General features: G+C 47.2%; 1 protein-coding gene across 1 annotated transcript in view; it reads right to left on the bottom strand.

Moving 5' to 3' along the window:
- Positions 1 to 2,736: 2,736 nt before the first annotated feature.
- The window catches only part of LOC131263842 (neogenin), a 106,983-nt gene continuing 86,976 nt past the window's right edge, over positions 2,737 to 22,743 (bottom strand). Inside the window, exons 2-10 of the mRNA XM_058266107.1 lie at positions 11,078 to 11,389; positions 9,346 to 10,102; positions 9,122 to 9,237; positions 7,532 to 8,147; positions 6,671 to 7,452; positions 4,809 to 6,101; positions 4,542 to 4,743; positions 4,336 to 4,469; positions 2,737 to 4,260 (exon numbers count right to left, since the gene is read on the bottom strand). Of these exons, the coding sequence (XP_058122090.1) occupies positions 4,022 to 4,260; positions 4,336 to 4,469; positions 4,542 to 4,743; positions 4,809 to 6,101; positions 6,671 to 7,452; positions 7,532 to 8,147; positions 9,122 to 9,237; positions 9,346 to 10,102; positions 11,078 to 11,389 (4,451 nt within the window). The 3' untranslated portion in view covers positions 2,737 to 4,021. The remainder of the gene's footprint in view (positions 4,261 to 4,335; positions 4,470 to 4,541; positions 4,744 to 4,808; positions 6,102 to 6,670; positions 7,453 to 7,531; positions 8,148 to 9,121; positions 9,238 to 9,345; positions 10,103 to 11,077; positions 11,390 to 22,743) is intronic.

The raw sequence follows: 22,743 nt of genomic DNA, 5'->3' as shown, positions 1-22,743 counted from the left end.
GGGATGGGTTTCGCGGTGCCCGCTCGAGCCGCCTCGTTTTCGGCTGCTGCCACGTCGCCGACGCCATCGGCATCTCATCAGCCAGCGCCCCGGCGGAAGATTTCTCTTCTGCGCGTGATTGGCCCACCTGGCATTCGAGGATCCCCCTCGTCATCGTCGTCGTCGTGTGGCGTCCGCCGTTCGCACTTATGGAATTTGTTTGATCGAGACCAAACCCCAAAGGCAAACGCGGGGATCGATGGTGGTGGTATCGGTCGGGGCCACGAGGGCTGAATCAATATAGCCCCGGATCGTCCACGGCTTTCGGAATGGCATTTTGTTGGGTGTGTTCCGAAGGCAGATGTGTCTTTTGATTCACTTTTACCACCGCCAGAGGTAAGCAACTGGTGTCCGTGATTCGTTGGCAGCATCATGATGGCGTTTCAATCATAACTAGTTTTGATTTCTTCCACTGTCCGCCTCTGAACACCTCTGTGTGCCAATTAACCTTGACCCTTGGGCGGTGGGAATAAAACCCACCGTTCAACGTGCATTCGACGGGGAAACAAGTTTCCATCCAGCCCAAAAGTGGCCCTCCACGAGACACAAAAGGTCGATTGCTCAACAGATTATTCGTATTTTTTTTCTTTCTCTCACAATTTTCTTTGGAGGTCAGGCGGTATTATTCGATTGATGCGCGAGGTTCGGTGGGACTTTGTTCACTATTCGCGAAGAAAATAGAGAGGAAGCAAGCGAAGGGACCACGGTGAACGACTGCAACCGGATTTAAATGCGTACACTTCACAACCCACATACACACACCACGTTTTGATAACGTGCCACGCAACTTATGATCCGATTTTCACTTCCATACCATATAAACCCACCAGTAGACTGGAGAGTCTCGGAAGTAAAAAAAAAAAAAATTGTTGGTGGAGAAGAAAACGGCACCACATACAATGAATTTCACACAGCGCGAGACACGAAACTCTCGCTGGGGGAACTCTGGGTGCACGAGTGACTTCAACGATCGGATGCGCGAGAAACACTGAAACCGCGTCGTCGTGACGTACGTAGCGTTGCTGCTGCTTGGACGCTTCGACTCGCGGTTTCACTAACTGTGCCCCGTTGCGTGGTGGGAATGTTGAATGAGAAATCGAAGCCATTTTTTCGGAAAGGTAGGCCTGTACTATACATGAGAGAAAAACAGACCCAGAGAGACGCCGTTACAGGTGGAGAGTCGAAGAGAACGATGGTCCATGGCTGAGAAACGGAATTTGATTCCACGAAGCCAGATCAGCGAACGATCGTGGCAGGCGAGGGGAGTTGTGACAGGATGAATGTGCATGTAACCCTTACATACCAACCATAAGAAAGATGCTATTTTTAATTTTTAAATGAGTTTTATCGTCTACCTTCCAATAGCTACTTTTTCGTTTCCTACAAAAAGCACTACGATAAGAGAAAATGCAGAATAGTGTAATTACCAAATCTTTTAATTTTTTATTTCATGTTTTTCATCAATTTATACTTCTTTACGGTTTTTTTTTGTTACTTTCATCAGTTACTTGTGTGTATAAATACAGTAATGTTAGAAAAATGCTATCAGTTTTAGGCTTACATATTCGTTATAAACATGTTGTATGTTTTCATTTCCTCCCTATTCTTTCCCGCTTCCGCCCTTTAGTTCTGTTTTTTTTACTTGTTTGTGATCATTTAGATGATATCGTTATGTAGGTTTGCGTTCAGTTACTCCATCAGCAATCGTTGATGTTCTTTCATTCTGCCAACAAATTAGTTAAATCAAAACCATATCGAAATATCATTGGATAAAACAAATCCAACCTTTTTTTACGTTTTACATTATGTGTACCGAACATACATACATTCATGAACGAAGTACCGAATCGTAAATCGAATGCCATGTTTTACTGGGAATTTCGCTCGTTTTCCATTCTCGCAGACAGGAATACGGTAAGGATTAAAGGTATACTGTTGTTTTGAAACATATTTTACTTTACATATGATACCAATTGGATAACTAGTTTTTTAGTTTTCGTAATCCGAATTCAAATGTGTCGTATATTTACAATGCAATTGGAAACCTTTGAAATTATGTGCTTCTTCTACTCTAACCCCGTTTTTCATAGAGACACCGAGTTATGTTTGCCCCGGAATATCAAATTCTAGCTGCGTTATATCTGTCGACGGTAGACTTGTTGTCATATACGCTGTTTTCACGTATTCTTATAGTTCACTACGAATTCCTACCTACAAAACCTTCTTCTAGCTTCAGTTGGTGTGATTGTGGTGTGCGTATGTGGGTATGGTTTTGTTTTCCTCTGAGAAATCGACTACAGTGTGTTGTGAACCAGCTTGTATACCTCATTGTTCTTGATGTGACACAATGTTTATGAAATGTAAATGATTAAATGAGCCTACATTCCTTCCTGACTTATTTTGTTGGGCCTGACGTGTGTAAAAAAATGGTTCGAAAATGTTTTACAACACACTTAGATGATCATATTTTTACATATACGACTGATGATTACACTTAAACACCAGACTTCGCGACCGAATCCGGTGGATGGCTGGTGGTGATGCTTATGATACAGATGAGAATGGTGCCGCCCTTACATGGCCCAGAATATCAATTCCAAACTTAGCGTAGCTTTCTAAGTTTCTTTCTTATTCCTTACAGGATACGAGCAAACAAGAAATAAAAATAAAACCGAGAAATAAAAATAAAAATCGTTTTTGTTTTCAGACGGATGCATTTTGCGGATACGAGTACTGCAAACAATTAAAAATAATCTGAACCTAAACCAGCTCCCTTAATACGACTTTAATATGGCAGTAGGTGGCATGGTGTGGCGTGTTACATTGATCCCTGTTTGTTTGTTTGTTCATTTGATAGGTTAAACGTTGGTATAGCAGATGAATGTGAGTCTATATTTGTTTAAATAATTATAAATAAATGCCTGTAGGTTTGTTTTTCTACTTAATCTACGCTACGACGTACTTGCTGCGTGCAATAACTAATCACTGGGCCTAAGATTTTGGTTTTCGTACCGCTGGGGCTGATACACCACGTTATCGTATTTCATCAACCCGTCCGTTCCGTTTGGTTGCATTGTGGAGGGAACTAGTCCTCTGGCTGATCGAAACTGAAACGTGATTAAATTTCATTAGGTCAAAACTCGACCACACACCACTTTTACAAATGGTTGTATAGTTTGCTTGTTTTTTGTTTTTGCTAAGCCTACTATGATATTTACATAGTACCACATATCATGGAGTCTTTAAGATTAAGAAAAAGATGGAGAGAGCGTTTTTCCCTTTAAAGGGAGGATTGTTTGTAGGTTTGCTTGCTGGCAAATGGGAACAAAATTTTTACGTTAAGAATTTTCCACAGCTATATGACAATTGGAACAACCGCACGCCTAACCTACAGTCTACAGACTTGCCTATAAATTGCGTGTCCTTTCCACCGCGGCGCATCACTTTATGCGCAATATTTTCTCTAATCTCAATAACTTTCCATCCTCGCCGCATGCTAGCGATGGAAAGCTATTTTTATGTGTTTCGTTTGCTTAGCGAATCTATCGTCGTAGTACTGCTTATGAGTGTGTTTATGATCTATTCGTAGTTCAATAAATTAATGTTTCTCCTGCCGTGTCGATGGCACAACAGGCAGTGTATTCTTCCGACGATCTCCGCAGAAGGTTTTAGAGTAGATGCATACTATTTATCGAATATGTGCCCATATTGGTGCATTTTGTCACGCGCGCGTACATCCGCGCAGATTCACACACGCGCCTAGGAATCTTGCTCCTCTAATTAATCATTCAATCAACTCTCACTCACTCGCTCATTCGTTCCGTACCGTTCATTCGTTTGCGAAATTAAAATTAATAATGACTAAACAGTTTTCATCACGCATGTTAAACCACCCTCGTCATCAATCTTCATCGTTGCCTCCGGTCGTCGCTCGAAGGTGGCAGAAAGCAGAGTTAGTACGATGCTCTGGAGCGCGGACCCTTCAGCACTCGAACTCGTTCGCCGTTATTGCACTCAAGTCTTTCATCAGTCCCTCCAGGTTGGCCATCTCCTGGTTCAGCTCTTCGGTCGAGGTGGACGGTGCTAGCCGCTGGATTTCATCGTTCGAGTGGGCCACCACGGGACCGGTCTGCAGTCGGTTCGTGAGCGAACCGGACGAGAGCGAGGGTTTCTTGTACGGCGATGAGTTCTGCGGGCGTATCGTGACGGCCGGCGTGGGAGCTGAGGACGAAGAAACAGAGGTTAATATATGGTTTAAAAAATGATCTAGTGGTCGATCGAGGATAGGATGCTTACTGCCATGCTTGCCCTGGCCATTGATGATCGGGGTCGATGCGGGCGGAGCAGGTACGCTGAAGCTCTTCAGCGGGTGTCCTTGCCCGCGTTTTGGAGCGTCCACTGCCATACCTTGTGCGTAGGTAACGTTGGGACTACATGGGAAAATGTAAATAAAAATTTAAATATACTAGTACGGTTCTCTTAAACCTTTAGTCGCGACTTACCTATAACTGCTATCATAAGTGTACGGATTCTCAGGGGTCTGAGCGAGTGGATTAGCGGGCGGTAGTTGTGGTGCTTGCTGGAGAAGGTTCTGCTGCGAAAGTGTCTGCTGATCCATCGCTATATGAGGTCTGGCGGCCATGCTGTACTGAGTGCGGGGATACTGTGGTCGCTCCATCGTTGAACTTAACGGTGTTGTCGTCCCTGGCAAGGAAAAAAAAAGTCATTTTAAAAATGTCTCCCAATTGCCATCCACACTTATCCCTTACCACCTATTCCTACCCATCCCGGCACGTAGCTACGTTTATCCAGAGAATTGGTGACGTGCGTGATGGGTGTTTCACTGTCGTTATCGTGGCCGCCCACCGACCGAGGCAGTGTCATCGTCCCACTGCTCGAGGCACCTCCGTCCACCGAGCCGGGAGTCGTACTGTGGTTGCTCTTGTCCATGTTCTTCAGTTCCATCTGGTCGTGATGGATCCAAAGGTCTGGTGGTTTTATAATGCCGGCATTATTTTTCTGGTAACTTTTCTTCGCGTGCTCCGGCGTACCCTCGGGCTTCCGGCGACACTTTAAGGCGACCACCCCGATTAGCACGATCAACGTCAGCAGGCCGAACCCGGCGATTACGTAGATCAGCTCGGAGGAGAACGATTTCTCCAGCGTGATGTTCCCGCTCGAGTCTAGCTCGGCGCCCGTCATCAGCGACACCATGGCCGAGAATGGACCGACTCCTTTCGGAAGGCGTGTCTGTACCTTGAAGTAGTATGTCGTGTGTGGATCGAGGTTGGGAATTTCGGCCGATGTCTTTTCACCGGTCGTTGATTCGATGTTCCAGTCGCGGTCGCGTTTGTTCGTGTCGATCGTGTAGAGCACTTGATAGCCGGCAATAACGCCACTGACGTGTTTCGGTGAGTTCCAATGTAGAATGGCGGTGAGAGGGTTGCGAGGATCAAACGTTACCTTGAGATCCAGCGGAGGTGATACTGGAGAGGCCTGTACCGTTGAGTTTAACACGGACATGGACCAAGCAGACTGACGGTGGCCTTTGACTACCTTTACCGCAAACTCATACTGTGTGCTGGGGCGCAGATCACCAATCATACAGCTCAACATCGTTGTGTTGTAGTACCGAAACCGATTCGAACCATTCGGACTATACCGTACGACGTAATGTCGGTTATCCGTCACGTGCTGGCTCTTGCTAAGCGTCGTATCCGTCCAGTACACCACGATCGATGTACCCGAGATCATTGGAATCGCCCGCAGGCCCACGGGAACCTCGAGCGGCGTGGGAGCTTCAATAGGAGCATCCTCACGCGTTCGCACCGTATCGTACTTTGGCGCACCGTCACCCATTCCGTTGCGGGCACGCAACGAGATGACATACTCACTATTCGGCTCGAGACTTGTTATCTCAAAGTGACGCATATTCTCTTCAATCTCCGCCGTGTCTTCATCGGGGATTCCCTTACCCCAGCCGAGGATGTAGCTGCGCACCTTAATCTCCTGATGCACCGGTGGTCCCCACGAGACGGTGATATTATCCGCGCCAGGACGGGCTGTAATGTAATAATAAAAAAATTTAGAGATTTGCATCTGACAACACAACCGAAAACAATCAAAACTTTCAGTTATTCTTTTGCGATTTAAAAAGAAGTTGCAAGTCATGCCACAGATTTGAATACTTATCAGGTATTCGATTCCTAAAATAGTGAATCAGTGAGTAAAAGTATTGCTAGTCGCCACAGCAATTCGAATCCCAAGTAGAGATTCAAAGGAGTTGAATCACTAGAGAGAGTATGAAAGTTAATAGTTTCCACAGAGAAAGAAACGAATCCTAAACAGGGATTGAAATCCCAATTGGAGATTCCTCTGTGATGACTAGTAACTCTTTTACTCACACTTGGGATCGAATCCCTACTTCTGATTCGAATCCTTCCTTCGGATGGGAATCTGTGTGGCGTCTAACAACTCTTTAACTTACTCATTCACTATATATGAATCTTTGTACAGGATTCAAACAAAAAAGGAGTTACAAAACTATCCGTGAGGATTTAAATCAATGGTCCAATAGTGATATTCTACTCACTCACTATAGTCTATACTCAAACCAATACGAAAAACTTACTCCTTATCCAAGCAGGCTGCCCGGGCACCTGTGACTCGTCCAAATCATTCTCGTACGTTTCGATGTGGTGCCACTCGGTGAACGGTCCCGTTCCATTGATCGTCATGGCGGCAATCTTCACCTGATACGCCGACATCTTCTCCAGGTCCTTCAGTATATAGTAGCGCACGTTGGCGGGTGTCGTTTCCACCTGCAGGGCTTTTTTGTTCTTCCGGTACTTGATCTTGTAGCCCGTGATCTGTCCGTTTCGATCCTCCACCGCCGGCGGTTCCCATCGGATGGTAATCGACGTTGAGCTGGTCGTTTCGAGTGTCACATTGGCCGGCGGTTCGGACGGCGTGGATGAGTACGTCTTCACGTCGAACTCGCGCGATGGGTCGCCCATCCCGACCTGGTTGAACGGCACCACGTACATCGTGTACTTCGTGTACGGACGCAGCTCGTTGATGATTAGCTCCGTCGTCGCCGTGTCCAGGTACATCTCCGACCCGTTGTCCGTTTCGGCGTAGTACACCCGGTACTTGGTGATGAGCCCGTTCGTGACCGTCGGTGGGTCCCACTGCAGATGGATGTCCTTCTCGGTGACGGCGTACCCGCGAAGGTTCTGCGGCGCACCGGCAATGTTCTCCTCCGACAGTGTGCGCACTTCGAACGGTTCCGATGACTCGCCCGGCCCGTGGTTACTGTTGCCCACCACCCGGAAATGGTAGTTTTTACCGGGTTGCAGCGATTGGATGTTCACTTGCTGTTCGTCCCGCGAGTTTGTCATCACTTTGCGCTCTCTAGAGTTTAAAATCGAAGGCAGAATAGTGTCGTCAAGAAAAGTCGACCATGCTTCCCTAACTATCCCCAAGGCCTTACCTATCACTGGTATGCATACGATAGTACACGGAATAGGAGATAACTTCGTCCGGGTTCTTCGCCGGCTCCAACCAGCTGAGTGTGATGAACCGGGACTGCACGATCTGGGCCTGCAGTCCACGCGGAGGTCCTGGCAATGGTGCCGTGTACTTCCCGCTACCATCTGCGAACGGCGGTTTCGTGTGGATCCAAATATTGCCGGCATTGAGGGGAGACTTTTGATTAGGCAAAGGCTGACCGGTCTCAGGGGGCTTCGTCCGGATCAGGGATTCGAGGAATTTGTGCGGGTCCTGGTCAGGTTTGAGATGGTAGATTCTACCGTCCTCGTCTTCGTCCTCATTGTCCTCCTCGTCATCGACGTCGTCGTCGTCGTCGTCGTCGTGGCTACCGAATGGCAGTCGTTCATGGTCCAAATAGTCATCGTCGTCGGTGTAGTCGTAGGGTAGCTTGTCGCGTTCGTCGTTGCCGGACCGTTGCTTGCTCCTCGTGGACACCAGACTGTCCAGGAGCGTTTTCGAGAACTTCGGATCGGACTGAAGCAGCGGTGATTTTTCGTACGATTTGGTCTTCGATTGAGTCTGGTGGAACTTTTTGCCCTTATGTCGTTTCGGTGCACCTGCATCGTCGTGTGTGGCGGTCAGGGTTAGGGGTTCAGGGATCAATGGCAAACACAAACATGCAGACGAACGCGCAAACGGTGACACAATAGTACACAAAAATACGGTGACAATGATACGGATCAAAGCATCCCGAAGGACACACGTGACACAGCACGGGATGAATCGGTAACGAGTCACGTAACATAAAATAAATTGCCAAACCGTCACACGGGGAGGGTTTTCGAGCGAAAGGCATGCATACACACAAACAAAACCGTACGTGCGTACAAACAGTGGAAGAAAATGTAAACGACACCAAAAGGAAAAATGGAACATAGACAAGGGACACAGAGACGATCCACCCCATCAAAACACGGAAAATCGAACCAAGAAGAAAGTATCGTTTGCATGCAAAGTCATCCACAAATGGGCAAAACGATAATAAATCATAATCAAACGAGAAGAGAGGGCACGGCCCCGGGGATGGCGGTGGTTGTGCCGAACCCACACACAAGTGACGGTGGTGGCGGTCCCGATGGTGTTCGCAAGAAGAAGACATGGACCACGACCGAAATCCGAACGGAAGATAAACGAAACCGAATGCCGTGGCGCGTCGATGGTGATGGTGTCGAACACAAGAAATGAAAAAAAAGATACAAAAAGAAAAGAAATAAATACAAAAACAAATGTGTATTAAAATGATTGCTCAAGAAAAAAACAACCCGGGCAAGAACGCATACAACAAAGTGCTACAAATCGATCCCAATCTGCCAGTAAAGTAAAAGTAGAAAATAAAAAAGAAAACAACCGACAAACTCTACACAGACTCTACTGCCGATCCATTTGTCAGAGCATAAAACTCTTTCCCCCTAGAAACCCGGACACAGGCGCTGCGGTGGCGATGATGTGCCGAAGGGGTCTCGTTGTACGGTGTCTCGTTGTATGAGCGAGGTGGTTTGGGTTAGGAAAACATTGGGAAACCATCAATTACCTGGCTCGATGATTTCCAGCCGCGCTGCGGCCTGCACACTTCCGGCCGGGTTCGTGCCGATACACTGGAACATTCCCGCGTCCGACCCGATAAGTCCGAAGATCTTCAAGTTGTGCCTGCACGCAAGAAGGTAAACAAGCGATAGAACGTTAGAAGATTAATGTGCTAGCGAGGAAAAGGGAGACCGTGTGGTGAATGGAGAGAGAGGGAGAGGGACCACTTACCCGCCAACAATTTGCATGTACTCGCTCGGCGTGATGAGGTCGCCGTTCTTCAGCCACTGGATGACGGGCGTCGGTTTGCCGTGGATCGAACAGGACAGCTCCAGCTCCTCCTTCTCGTACGCGACCTTGTCCTCCGGGCTGAGGATGAACTTGGGGGGCACCTGCACCTGTACCGTGGCCGACGCGTCGAGCGAGTCCTCGGTGTTGCCCGCCCGACACTGGTAGTCGCCGGCGTCCGTGTCCTGGATCGAGTTGATCTGCAGCGAGCCCGTGCCCATGATGCGGAAGCGCGAGTCAAGGTCGGCCATGTCGATGTCCTCACCGTTGCGCAGCCACCGGATCGTCGGCTTCGGATTACCGTTGGCCGCGCAGTCCAGTATGACCGTGTCCCCCTCGCGTACCGTTTGCGGCTGCGGGACGATGACGAACGCCGGTGGGGCGAAGCTTTGCGGCTGGCCTGCGGTGGATTTGATGTTCAGGTTCGATTTGCTGCTGAGCCGGGAGAACGTGCCGGCGGTCACGTTGCACTGGTAGGTGCCCCGATCGGACGCGACGACCTCGTCGATTTCGAGCGCCCCGGATGGTAGCAGGAGCATTCGGGTGAGATCAAGACGAAGGGGCACATCATCCTTCAACCACTCGGTGTGATAGCGTGACTCGAGTGTGAACGGAAGCAGGCTGGACATGCACTTGAAGTATGCCGTCTGGCCCGCGTAAAGGTAGATTTCGTGCGATTCCTGATCAATGTCAGGTAGATCTGAAACGGGGCAATGAATGGCATGTTGTTTACTCGGGTTTTATATTTCCCATTTCACAATTTACTCTCTTCTCTCGTTTGCTTCATTGATCCGGACGCATTCATCATAGAAATACATTTTTCAACAGCTAATTTATCATTTTTTAATAGTTTCCTGTTCATACTCAACAACACTTCTTTTGTACGGCTTAGTATTTTTAGACAAATTAGTTTTGTGTGAAAAATTTACTAAGTTTTTTTTATTTGATTCGCAATTCAACGTGACGAAAATAAATATAGAACGGAGCTGAACTCAGAAGGGCTTACAAATAACATATCGTAATATCGCGTACATCGATATCTATCTATTTTTATACAAATACACTGCACAAATACATCACCTCCGAAGATGTTTAACCATTTTGTTAAAAACAGCCTTATTTTCATATTTTTTTCTCTTTAAATAATAAATACTTGAATACAAAAGTAGTGCATTGGATAATTTTCATTACATTCTTGTATTAATGAGATAAATTTATTATTCTTCTCGTTGCTTATTGAGAATTCGATGCTTTTGCACTATACCTTATTTTACAATTTAAAATTTACACAAATTTTTAAATTGGAATTAAATTTCAAATTTTTTATTAAATTCAATATTACTAATTAATTCAAATAGCTTGCGCTGCAGTGATTAAATAGTTTCGTTCCGCCTCAGTGTTGAACAAAGTTAAATTTAATATTTTCTAATGAATAGATGCAGGATTCAAAAACGAGTATTTAAATTGTGGTATTTAAAATATTGGTAGTACAACTTATTACCACACCATCGTTGCTTGTTGAAGTTATAAAGTGCTGGATAAAAAACATAATAATCAACATGCGAAAAAACGAAAATTAATCTTATGTCAACTTAACATTTGAAAGTGTAGATCTTGTGAAATACATGTTACAACTAATAAACTCGATTGTAAAAGCTGCGAAAAACTAACTCACCTGCGATGGAAATCCGTGCCGATCTGCTGACGATCGTTCCGATACCGTCCACGCTGAGCAGACAGTGATAGAACCCGGTCAACCCTCGGTTGCTCTCGACCGAGCTGATGTACAGCGAACCATTGGATAGGTACGACCGGAACGTATCGCCGACGATGCCAATGTCTTGCCCGTCCGGTCCTCGCCACCGTATATTCGGCATTACCTTACCATCCTGCAGCACCTTTAGATCCGCGCGTCCCGCGCACTGCAGCAGGACCGAGTTTCCCTCCGGAACCGTCACGTCGGAGGGTTCCACCGTGAATTCGAGTGCTGGAAGGGAAAGGGAAAGAAAGAGGGTAAAATAAAGTAAATGCATCTGCAGTAGGTCACATACGTAAGCATTCGGGGCCTCGACACGTCAAACGATTAATCAATCAATGGTGAAGAGTTTATTCAATTAAAGGGCGATCCCGAGCTCGGCGGTCGCGGTGTCGGGCGGACTTCCGGTTGCCGGTTCTCCCTCGCATTTTTCTTTGGCTACACATTTTCCACAATTCCCTCTGGTGTTACTCGCTGTAATTTTCACTGACCATCTGATGGCGGCGGCCAGCCATGTTCATTAAAACCACTCGATAGGACTTCATCGATACGTGCCCTGTCATCGCGGCCAGCTCATCCGCCCGTCCGAGGGGCGCTAAGTGATTGGCGCTAATGAAAAGCATATGTTTTGCAGGCGTTCTGTTTTTGTTTCCCATCCACGACTCAGAACCACGATGAAAGTGAGTGGCGAAGAGGAGGAAGTTGTGAAAATCGATTCACAAGAGCGGCATGATGGAGGACAGGTTGGATGGAGTTTTATCCGACACAACCAGCTGGTTGGCACGCAATGAGTTGGCAGAATTCAATGAGAAGCAGCTTTTGCTGAGTCTTGAAATGTTCTTTTATCATGTCTGTTGGAATGTCGTTTTCTGAGATTTAAGAATACTATTTAATTCTCGTATTAACCAATAACTTGATTTTCAATGACGGACAACATTTATATTTGCTAAATAATGCTAATTAAAGCTCTTCTTGTATGAATAATATGAATAAAAAGTGTTGGTAATTCTTCAAGTTGGGGAAAATATCTTCAGCCTTGAGTTGTATTATCAAGCACGTGAGAGGTCCTAGAACGAATTACCAATATGTTTCTAACATCATTAAAACTCGGTGCAAAGTGCACCATTGGCAAACAAATACAATCCTGTCGGACATCCTGTTTTTCGGGGTAAGTCCTTCCCCATCCCGACCGAAAAAGAGAATTGAATGTATCTCCCACATCTGCTTCGAGCGTGCCTGTTGCACTTCCATTTCCGAGTGGCAAGTTTTACAGCGCACCCCCATTCACCCGGGAGGTTCGGAATGAGTTTTGGGAATTAGTTTTCCGGCGTCGGGATGGTTTGATAAAACCCACACCCCGGAAATGCGCTTGGTCCCGCCGATGACACTCGCCGGGTGTGCAAGTGGTGATTAAATTTTCAGAAATAACAAACAAAATTACGTTCCTCAATGGACAGAACGCCGGAGAGACGCTCCGTGGGCCGGTCGGTGTTGGTGATGGTAAGTGAAGTGTACGTCCTGCGGGATGTAACCAGCTTTTCTCCGGGCTATTTCCAAACCATCATTCCTATCGCACTCCAAAAAGTCGGCCAAACGGGCGGCAATGGGTTGCCCTAAAACTTTTCCATCGGTAGGCGAGGCTCACCGAGGATGCTGAGTGCGAGTTGCACGACATGACAGCGTTCTGCTGATGGCCAACCGGCAGCTGGTGGCAGTTCTACACATCACGTTCTACACGCAGTGCACATCCGCCGTCAAAAGTTAGCTTCCAATTAAATGGTGACGCGACCCGGAGAGATCCGTCCGTTCCGTGTGTCGTGGGTGGCACAAAGGCCAAGGATGGCTTTGGATGTTGATGTTGTGACCCAGCCCGGTCTCGAAATCGGACGGAGAGTTGTGGGTGAAAATGGCCGATACTATCCTGGCGGACATTCGCTGGTCGTTAAGTAGGGACTGGTGATGTGTTTAAACAGTGTCATCTATTAACATTTTCCCGCTTGAAGTAGGTTGTATGTAATGGCGTTTTATTGGCGGACATAAAGTTGATGGCCAATTGTTAAGTACATGCTGCTGAGGCTGCTTTCCGTGAAGGAAAAACAAAGGAAACCGGCGTGAAATAAATCATCTTTATTGTAAAGAGGCTAAAAATGAAATACCAAAGCATAAAACTTAAATAAAAGATTATTCTATAAATTTATAAAAGCATATGATTTATATTATTGACCGTTGGTATCAATATTTATCTAAAATTGCCAATTTTTAAACACGTAAATAAATGTATCCTAAAATGTTTTGAGCAGTTTAGAATATTTCAAAGTTGAACGTTTGTTAGACCTTGATTAGAGTAGGTTAAACCACCCAAACCTCTTACCTTAACAAATGGACACAATGTTCTCCCCGTCGAGTTCTGGGCCCACCCACAGTCCCGTCCCAACTCTTCCAAAGTACACAACACAAGTAGTACTAATCGGGTGCGCGTTCGGTGCCGCTTTACTCAATTAAATTAATGTCTTCAAATGGCATCGGAGTGGAAAATCAGATTACGGTTTGACAAGCCGCCGGCCGAAACAAAACAGAACCTCGACACACAGTCATCCCGGACTCTTGGGACCGCAGCACGCAGCATAAGCAGAATGCGACGATGCATCCAACGCCGGGTTCATAACGAGGGTTCGCCTCGCATTTGAGGGCTTGGCTCGGGGATCCAAATATGCTGCATTCAATCAGAGCGCATTCAATATGCCGACGTCCACAACGTGGTCAGCTGAGCATTCGTGCGGGGTAACCTTTGGAGATCGTGCTACCAGCATTTGCGTAGCCAAAGGGAAGTCACAGAAGCCGAGAGACAATGATGTTGGGAGATCCGATCCGTCCTCCCTGATTGTTGGCAATTTTCAATGCCAATTTATAAATCTCAAGCCCCCGAAAGTGCCTCCCTCCAATCCGTCGCGTCATTGCTGCTGCATTGCCCATCCCCGAACTGCGTCCCGTATTGCTGCGAGTCTGTAATTAATAAGTACCGAACGCACCCACGTCCGCCCAACCCAGGGAACCCCTCGGCATACCCATCTCAAACGGGACAGTTTTGTCCCTCGGAGTCGTATCCTCCGGTCCAGGACAGCGATGTCATTATTCATCGTTAACCGATCTCGTCCCAGGGATGACGACGAGCGGCGGGGAGATTGGTCCACGGTGTAGGAAATCATTTTCGAAACATCAAAAGCGGGCACGGGGCGTGCGCTGGGAGCGAGACCGTGCGTAAATCGCTTCCAATCTATCAATTAAGATAAATTATCTGTCCGATTTGAAGTCGTATTTAAAACAGGGGACAATGCAACGCTAAAAGGGGTAGCGGTTGGAAGCTGGCTTTAAACTGGACCACACTTTTGGAGGGCAACGAATCCAAGAGGAACCAAGAAGGACGACTACATCGAACTGCTTCTACTTCAAACACAACATAGCATTGTAAAGATGACAAATTTCCCCACAATCACAGAGGCAGAAGCAATAAAAACAAAACTGTTAGGTCATTAGATTGTGTGTCTCGCGTTTTTAGATTGCCTATGTTTAAAGTTCTGCTCGCCTGCATTGGGCAGCTACGCTCTGTGTACATTTAATTTATTTAAATTGACCAACCAAACTCTACAGATATGGGAGCGCATGTAGTCTGGTGTTGGCATTGGATGTAAAACGGGTATGGAACGCCGAATGAAAAACGCGGGACTCGCGAGAATCGACACGTATGTCTATGACAGCAAAAGGTGCGTGCCGGCAGGGACAGTTGTCATACAACCATCCGCGCCTCGTTTGTCGCGCGTTCGCTACAAATCAAGTACTGACCCTGTGGACAAAAAACCGGCGCCTCAGAACCTTCAGAACCTCCTATCCCTCACGCTCCTAGCCAACGAGAGTGAGTCTGATTGACAGTCTACACTAATCGAAAATTTCGAAAAACCAAATACTCTGTCATGTACGTTCCCCCTAGCGGTGTGCCGATTCCGATCTACACACTCTACCGTGCAGGTACTTTCCGGTGCGTATCTCGCACCACCTGTTCATGTGGCAACTTCGCCCCCTTTCCATTGCGTTGGCGATAAAATCTCCCATCTAACCATGTTCGATTACAAATTCATGTCACCGACTCTAGATCTCGTTTCTCGTTGGGTGAGGAGATGCGGGTCGGTCCGGACAACCAGGGCACCCGTTTGGCAAACCCGAGTACTAAACGCACCGATACTAACTGCAATTGAGTGGAACTGTCTACGACTGTCTTCACAGAAAACGTTTTGGGCATGCTGCTACGGCAAGTGACTGTCGTCGACCGTTCGCTCGCGATAGAAGAGGGCCCTCCAGTGACACCAGGAGATACCGGTAGTTCCGTACCATTTCACTTTCGATGGTGTTCGATAATGGAAGTTTCACTCCGGGCGTCCCGGAGAGTCAGCGAAACATCAAACGGCTCCTCCGTTACGCGTTTCGATCAATCGAAGTGGTGAAACGAGAAACGTCGGACATATCGACGGCAAATCAAAAAAATGCCGAAACGCCGAGGCGGCCCCAGAAAGAATAAACGTAAATAAATAAAGCACACACTCCTGCGTGTTGTTCGCAAAAGATTGCCCCCCCCACTCGGTAGGGCGCCATCGGGGAAAAATTGATTTTTATTTACTTTGCAACCGAATGCCGGTATGGTAGTTTAATGAATTTTTATACATTTTCCCCACCCCGAGAGTGGGGAGGGTCACAGGGAGTTCGAGCCAACCGGAAGAAGTCACCCCATGCCGGGGATGGTGATAGAACAGACCGGTGGCGCCGCGTGAGATGTAGCTTTATATTTCCCCCCACGAAGAAGCCTACCGGAGGTACGCTTTATTCTTTCACGTTCCCCCAATCGTCACCAGCTTCCGGCACAGTTTCTACGACGCCCGGAACTCGGTACATCCCTTCTACAGGGGGAAGAGACGCACCCTTAAGGATGCATCCTCGCAGAACGAATCGAGAATAGATTTCTTCGCACACAGTCGTTCAATTCTGTGTATCACAATGTCCACACATGCGGCGTGCAATCGTCCGCGTAGACATTCATGCCGGGGGGAATGTGTGTGTGTGTTGTCTGACAGCTTGAACTTCATTCATTTCCCCGGAGGTTATCGCGCTCGAGCGAGGAAGGAACTTTCCGCCAACTCAGCTCGCGACCCGTCTTAGGATAGAAAAAAGGGAGGATTTCGTTCGGGAAACTCGTGAACCGGAAGTGAAGCGAGCATTCTTTCCCCCCGATTTCCCCACCACTATGGGGAACAGTTATGGGAAGTCATGCATAAACCATTCGAAGCTATGAAATATAATGATTCGGGAGGTACCCGATGTAACCGGGCAATTCGAGGGAGTGGTGAACCGACACTAGTAGCCGTCCTTCCCATGGCTAAGGAAGGCCTTTTGGAAAAACGATTTCTGTGGTCATTCGGAACCGACCGCAAAACTTATTTCAGTCCAACTTCCTGCTGGATGCGTGGGGTGAGTTCCGACGGAGAGACTTTTCCGGCCGGCCCCTGAGTGCACTGATTAGAATCGATTCTAGCGCTAAGCACAAAGAACACGTTCGGCTCGTCGGCACGCCCTTTCGTTCAGCGATAGCGTGCTGACGATAAGGGGCAAAAAGTTTCTCCAATTCCGGTTGGAAAGGCTTTCACGAGCATTGGATGGGATGGGGGAGGGTTTGGGAGGGATCAAGTTCCTTATTTTATTTCACACAATATTATCAATAAAATATTACAGTTAATGCAAAGGAGTTAGAAATAGCTGTTGACTTGATTAGCGATAAAAGACAAAAAGTTCAGGAGTATATTTATAAGCCTACTGCCATAAAACATGTTCTAACACTTTCTCATCGAAAACATATGGCTCAATCGTAACTCTTACCATGCGCAATGTTTCGTTACCAACAACCTACCGTTGCTTCATTCCACCACGAACAGGAGAAAAGTTCTCCGCTCGCATGGCGGCATGGCTGCGAATTATGCCACCGTTCCACGCCGACGGAAAACTGGCATTAAGCGCTCCGCGTGCCAAGGATGGCAATCGAACGGCTAACGAACCAGCGCAGCCGGCAATCGTGCAGGAATTTGCAATCAATTTCTCATTTTCATTCTATTCTCGGTAAACAAACGCAACACCGGGTAACAGCACAACGGAACGACGAAACAATTCCACGCGCTACTACTACCTCGGCCTCGGGGGCATCCGGTGAAGGGAAAAACTTTTCCGTGCTGCTTTTTCCAAGCTTTGCTTCCTTTTCTGCTAGGGATAACTCGCTCCCATATGGGCCACACTCCCACACACACATACACACACTTAGTCGCCAAAGAAAAACATACACACCGGGGATGTGCGACGTTTCCGCGGGAGTCGTCCCTTGGAGACCCGGGGGGAAAAGTTTTACCTCACCAGTTTGCTTCGGTTCCGATTGCCATTTCCAGCCGAGTCGCTCGTCGCTTGCTTGCCGACAGTTGTTTACCGACACATTTGGAAGAACCGGGTTCGGGGATGTGTGTGTCACCTTCCTCCGGGGACTCTTTCGGCGGAGCAATATCTAGAACTTGCAGCCAACTTTAAGTCACAACAACTTCGTTCAATCTGGCGGAGCGGGAAGGAAAGCTTTAACGTTGATCTGTTCCTTCCGCTTTGGCCCGACCGAACTGTTGCAGAACTTCTGTTCATATTTCACAGCGACATATTCCAGTATGTTTTGCGAACGGATAAACTCCACTTTGCTGGAGCAGTGTTCGCTGGGAAATTTTGGGAGGGAAAATAACATCTTCTCCCATCGCAAACGGGACTAATTAACAATCGCCAAACGCCGGAAACGATTCCAATCGTCCGCTCTATTGGATTCAACACCGAAACACACCGTGACTTATCGACAGTATCTTCATCTGTGTTTCATTGTTTGATGTTCTACTTAGGCGGCTGCTAATGGAGCCGCATTTTCGCTACAAATCTCCGGTGTTTCCCCTTGCTTAGAAAAATAAAAACACCCAAGAGAAGTTTGCCAATAAAACCGTCGGTTCGTTGTATCCCAAAACAAGCAAACAATGATAGTTGCTACACGGTAGCGTGGAAAAAGAAAACCATTATCCTGTGTGTGTAGGTATTTGGGGAAAACAACAGACCGCACCGGCCACGTGTCTGCGTCATTGACAAAAGGCATGAAGTTTAGTGTTGAATTCCCCTGCAGCAGATCTCGTTTTTCGGGGGGAGGAACAAGTAAAAATAACAAAAACACATCAGCAAACTCCCTCCCTTCGAGAGGAAAACCATTACATCAAACAACATGCCGATGTCGACGTCGACGGACGTTGGTCCATCGAATGTCTTGGGAGAAAGACACAGTCGCCATCGGTACACCATTAGATGATCCTCGGGGCTAGCACTTCCGGTGGTTCCCCCAAAGTCCCAATCACTCCGGCAAAACCGAGCGCTCTAGTAATTGAAATGGAAAATCACGATACACAGAATGAAGAATTATGGCGCTCCGGTTGGGCGGGCTCGGGGAAGGCCGGCCAAACAACACCGAGCTCCTCCTCGACGGAGTTGGTTCTCCTCCTTCGACACAATTCCTTTCTGCAACCCGGGGGAGCGCATGGTGTGGTTTGAGGCTAACAGATTGTTTCCGCTGTTGCCTACTGCACAAAAACTGTCGCAACTGTCCGACGAATGAAACGCCATCGAGAGGGCTCACGATTGTGCTATTCTTTTGGTTTTGTTTTACGATGTCGTCACGAACGTTCGGGGACGCTGGAATTCCATTTGCCAGGCGATGGGAAAACGGGACGTCCCTTTGGATGGTCAATGCTGTACGATCTTACTGCGCACTCAACCTGCCAGCGTTTTACGGCGTGGAATAGCTGGACAATCCGGGATGCTCCCATCCGGAGAACCTCCCCACAGGGTGGGATGGGGAGTGTGGGGCGACCATTTCTCTTCATTAATGGGGCGATAGAATGTGCATAAATAAGAAATATTCCGCATAAAACTGTCAACTCGGACAGAAAAACGCATCCGTTTCATTGAGAGAGCACCGTCCGACGATGGAACGAACTCCAACCCGAACGCATCGCCCATGGTCCGGGATAGATAGGGCGCCACCCATTCCCCAAAGGGTCACAACAAGCACACACACATACACACTCACAAACCTCGGGAACTCTGGGCTATCTTCGGGGCAGCGTGCGCACGAAAGTCATCGAAACCATAATCCCGGTAATGGTCGCATCGTTGCGAAATGAATTGACATTATTATCGTGCGTTCGACTGGAGTGGACTCCAGAGAAGAGGCTCAGCCTCACACCCGGGCCGTAAGTGTGCGTCGAGGATGCGATTTCAACGACACTTGCTTCCGACCGGCCCCACAATTTAAACGCAATTCATAACGCATGACACCGGGCGAGCTTTAAAGTCCAGTGGCGGTTGCATTTTCTCCGTCCAACCCATGCTCGAAGCTAATAAAACAGCTTGATGGAGCTACTTGATGTTACAGCTTTATTGCTGGCGCAAAGTATCACTTGAAAGCGAATAACCGGTGCTTCCATTTCGAGGATATACCGGATCCACTTCAGTTCCAATGCTGTCACAGAGTGTGCATTACCGAAGTGCAAACTGCTCCAAATCCTCTCGATAGCTGAACTCCAGAGGGACATCCTTTCGATTCTTCCCGAGTGGACCAACAAGAAGTCAACTGCCCGATGATATAGGGATGAGAAAACTAACCCATTTCCCTCAACTCCACCGGACGAAGCTGAGCTGTAAATGAATCGACTCATGATGACTCGCCTTCCCCGTTCGATTCACCGGCCATTAACCCCGGGCCGCAGGAGCGTGTCTTGACCACTTGAAAACCTCGCACCCTCCTTCCGGGTAGTTTGTGTGTGTGTGTTTTTGTGTGCTTTTCCATCAAATTCTCGACCGTGAGTCAGCAGTTTTCCGCAAATCGGTTTTCCAAATCCGAAATCACTCGACGTTTCCTTGGAGGGAAGAAAGCGTTTGGAAAAGTTCGGGCACAATTATGATCGTAGTCAGACGTCGACACACCAACCAATACCAACAGACAGGCACATAAATACACACACAAACGGGTAGTCCTTGTGGAAAACTAGTGCCGGTCACTTCCAACATCCTCGGACGAAAACGTAAAGCTTCAAACCGATTCGAAGCGGATGGGGAAAAAAGGAAACGTCTGGAGCCACCTTCGGCTTCCATTTTCGTTCAAGGGAGAAAGTCCTTCAAATATACCGCTTCCGGTCAATTTTGGCAAGCGAAATGGGTTTTTCTCTCGATTTCATTAAGGTGATATTTTTTTCGTGCTCCGTTTCTCGATGTCTGTGTTTCAAATTTTCTATTTCGAACGTATTTTCCAACGGACAGCATAAAAAAGACTAGCAGATTTTAAAGCTAACAGGAGCCAACGTTTATTGCAAACGGCGTTCGGCGAACATATTGTCACGGGTAAAAAGGTCCACCGCCACGAGGAAATGTGGCAAAGGCTGTCGATGACGAGCCGAATGAAATGAAAACCCAAAATTAGAAAAGGATATAATACGGGATGGGGAGAAAAACGGCGAGGGAAGCCTTCCGATACGATGACCATCATAAAGTTTCGTTCAATTTCCTCTATCATTCTTGTCCAAACTCATCTTGTGTTCGCTGTTTCGCAGTTTTGGTTCCAGCTGCTGAAAAGTTTGCCATCTTTTCTTCCACTTTTATTATTCTTATCTTTGTTCTGATTCAGTTTCGTTGCATACAACCGTACCGTGTTTCCTTGTTTGTTCTTCTCGTTCCTCTTCCGAAACGTTCTGTTCGCGGTTATAAGAAAGCATCGTATAGAAAAGTGGGTTCTAAAGAGGGCGGACTGAAAATGAAAAAGATTTCCAAACTCAACTCGGAACTAACAGCGGACACGGACGAACAGACAGACAAACCGAAGTGGCAGGAAAAATTAGGAAGAAAACGCCCTTAGCCGGGGAACTGTTGCCGCGTGCAAGATTTTTCTCGCTTGCAGCAGCCGCGTTTGGCGAGAAGGAAAAGTTTACCCCGCACCGGAACGGGAAACGCTTCCGCCGGGGCACAGCGAGAAGAAGAATGGCCGAAAAATGGGCGGATTTATTAATTGAAGAGCAAACTACAGAATTATCAGCTAAATAATGTTCCTGCCGGAACCGGTTCGTCCAGCTTCCTGGCGCTGTTCGGCGGGTCGGAGGAGTTAGTTAGCGTGGATAGTTTATTTATTTGGGGGGCCCGCGATAAAAGCGGGCAAAATAAAGAGAGTGCACAATCAGAGTGAATCAACGGAAAGCTGCTGATTGAATTGGGAAATCAGCTGCGCGGAGCAGTAGAAGGTTGAAAATTGGCTAAGCTCTTTCCCGACTAATGATGGAGAACCAATCCCATCGAACAGGACCATCGCTGCTAATTGCAAATTAGTGTGCGAAGCAGATTGTTACTCGATTGGCTTTCTGCTGGTGAAAAGATGTTGAAGCATGCAAAAAGGAGCAATGTAAATGTCGATGCAACTGACCAGCATTGAAATACTTGGCGGGAAAAGGAAAATCTCATCTGTCAGAACCAAACGACATTGCATCCCCCCGTGCCACCCCCGTTCCCGTTTCGTACGCTCAGTGCAGTGAGTTTGCAATTACCAAGATTAACGAACCTGTCAATCACGGGTTATGATGCAAAACTGCTCGACACGTTGCAACATTGAGTTTAAAAAGAGTTTACACAAAATGCTTCTTGACCTACGGAAGATTGGTGTCGATGGTGGTGAAGCAAACTAAAAAACCACAACTTGACCATGTTCCGCTCCGAGAAAAAAACCAATTAAACACGATGGGAAAGTGGGCAACAGTTGGGGGAAAATTTAAATACGCAGTTGCCATTTGATAAACACATTCGTAACCGTCATCACCAGTTGAGCGGAGCATGTTTCACCGACCAACTCGCTCATTAGCATCGTTTGCTGATAAATGCTGCGCGTGTAATTAAATAATAACATAGCATACGGCGTCGAGGCGGGGGGAAAAAAATTGGCGCCACACATTTTGGGACAGGAACAAAAAAAAAATGGCACACTACGCGCTGAATTATCTGGACGAGCTGGAAATAAAGCGATGGAATTAATGTCCTCGTTTCGATGCCCTGGAGTTGATTGTCGTTCGATTGATAGGAACACAAAAACACTCCTCTCTCTCTCTCTGTTCATCATAACACACAATAATCTAGATCTAAAATACGATGATTGCAGAAAAGGCCCATGCGGTGAGCGTTGATCGAATTTGGCCATTAAATGAGCGAAAATGCCGGTTTTATAGATCACGATTTCGCCACCAACCGGGAGCAAAATGAATGGAGGCAATAAATCGGCGCGAGTTTGGAACGAAATGTCGTAGAAGAAAAAAACAACAAGCCGTACATCAGCAGCATGCCGAAAGATCGCATTAGCATCGTTTTTACCGAGGATGCCATCGTAAAGGCACTTATGTTAATGTGTCGCTCCCGCTCCGGACTCGGGGTGGCGCGTGCTAATCACGTTC

Source organism: Anopheles coustani, chromosome 2 (genome assembly GCF_943734705.1).
Source record: "Anopheles coustani chromosome 2, idAnoCousDA_361_x.2, whole genome shotgun sequence".
NCBI lineage: Eukaryota > Metazoa > Arthropoda > Insecta > Diptera > Culicidae > Anopheles > Anopheles coustani.
Note: the sequence above shows the minus strand (reverse complement) of the source record. Positions and strands in the feature narration are given on the sequence as shown.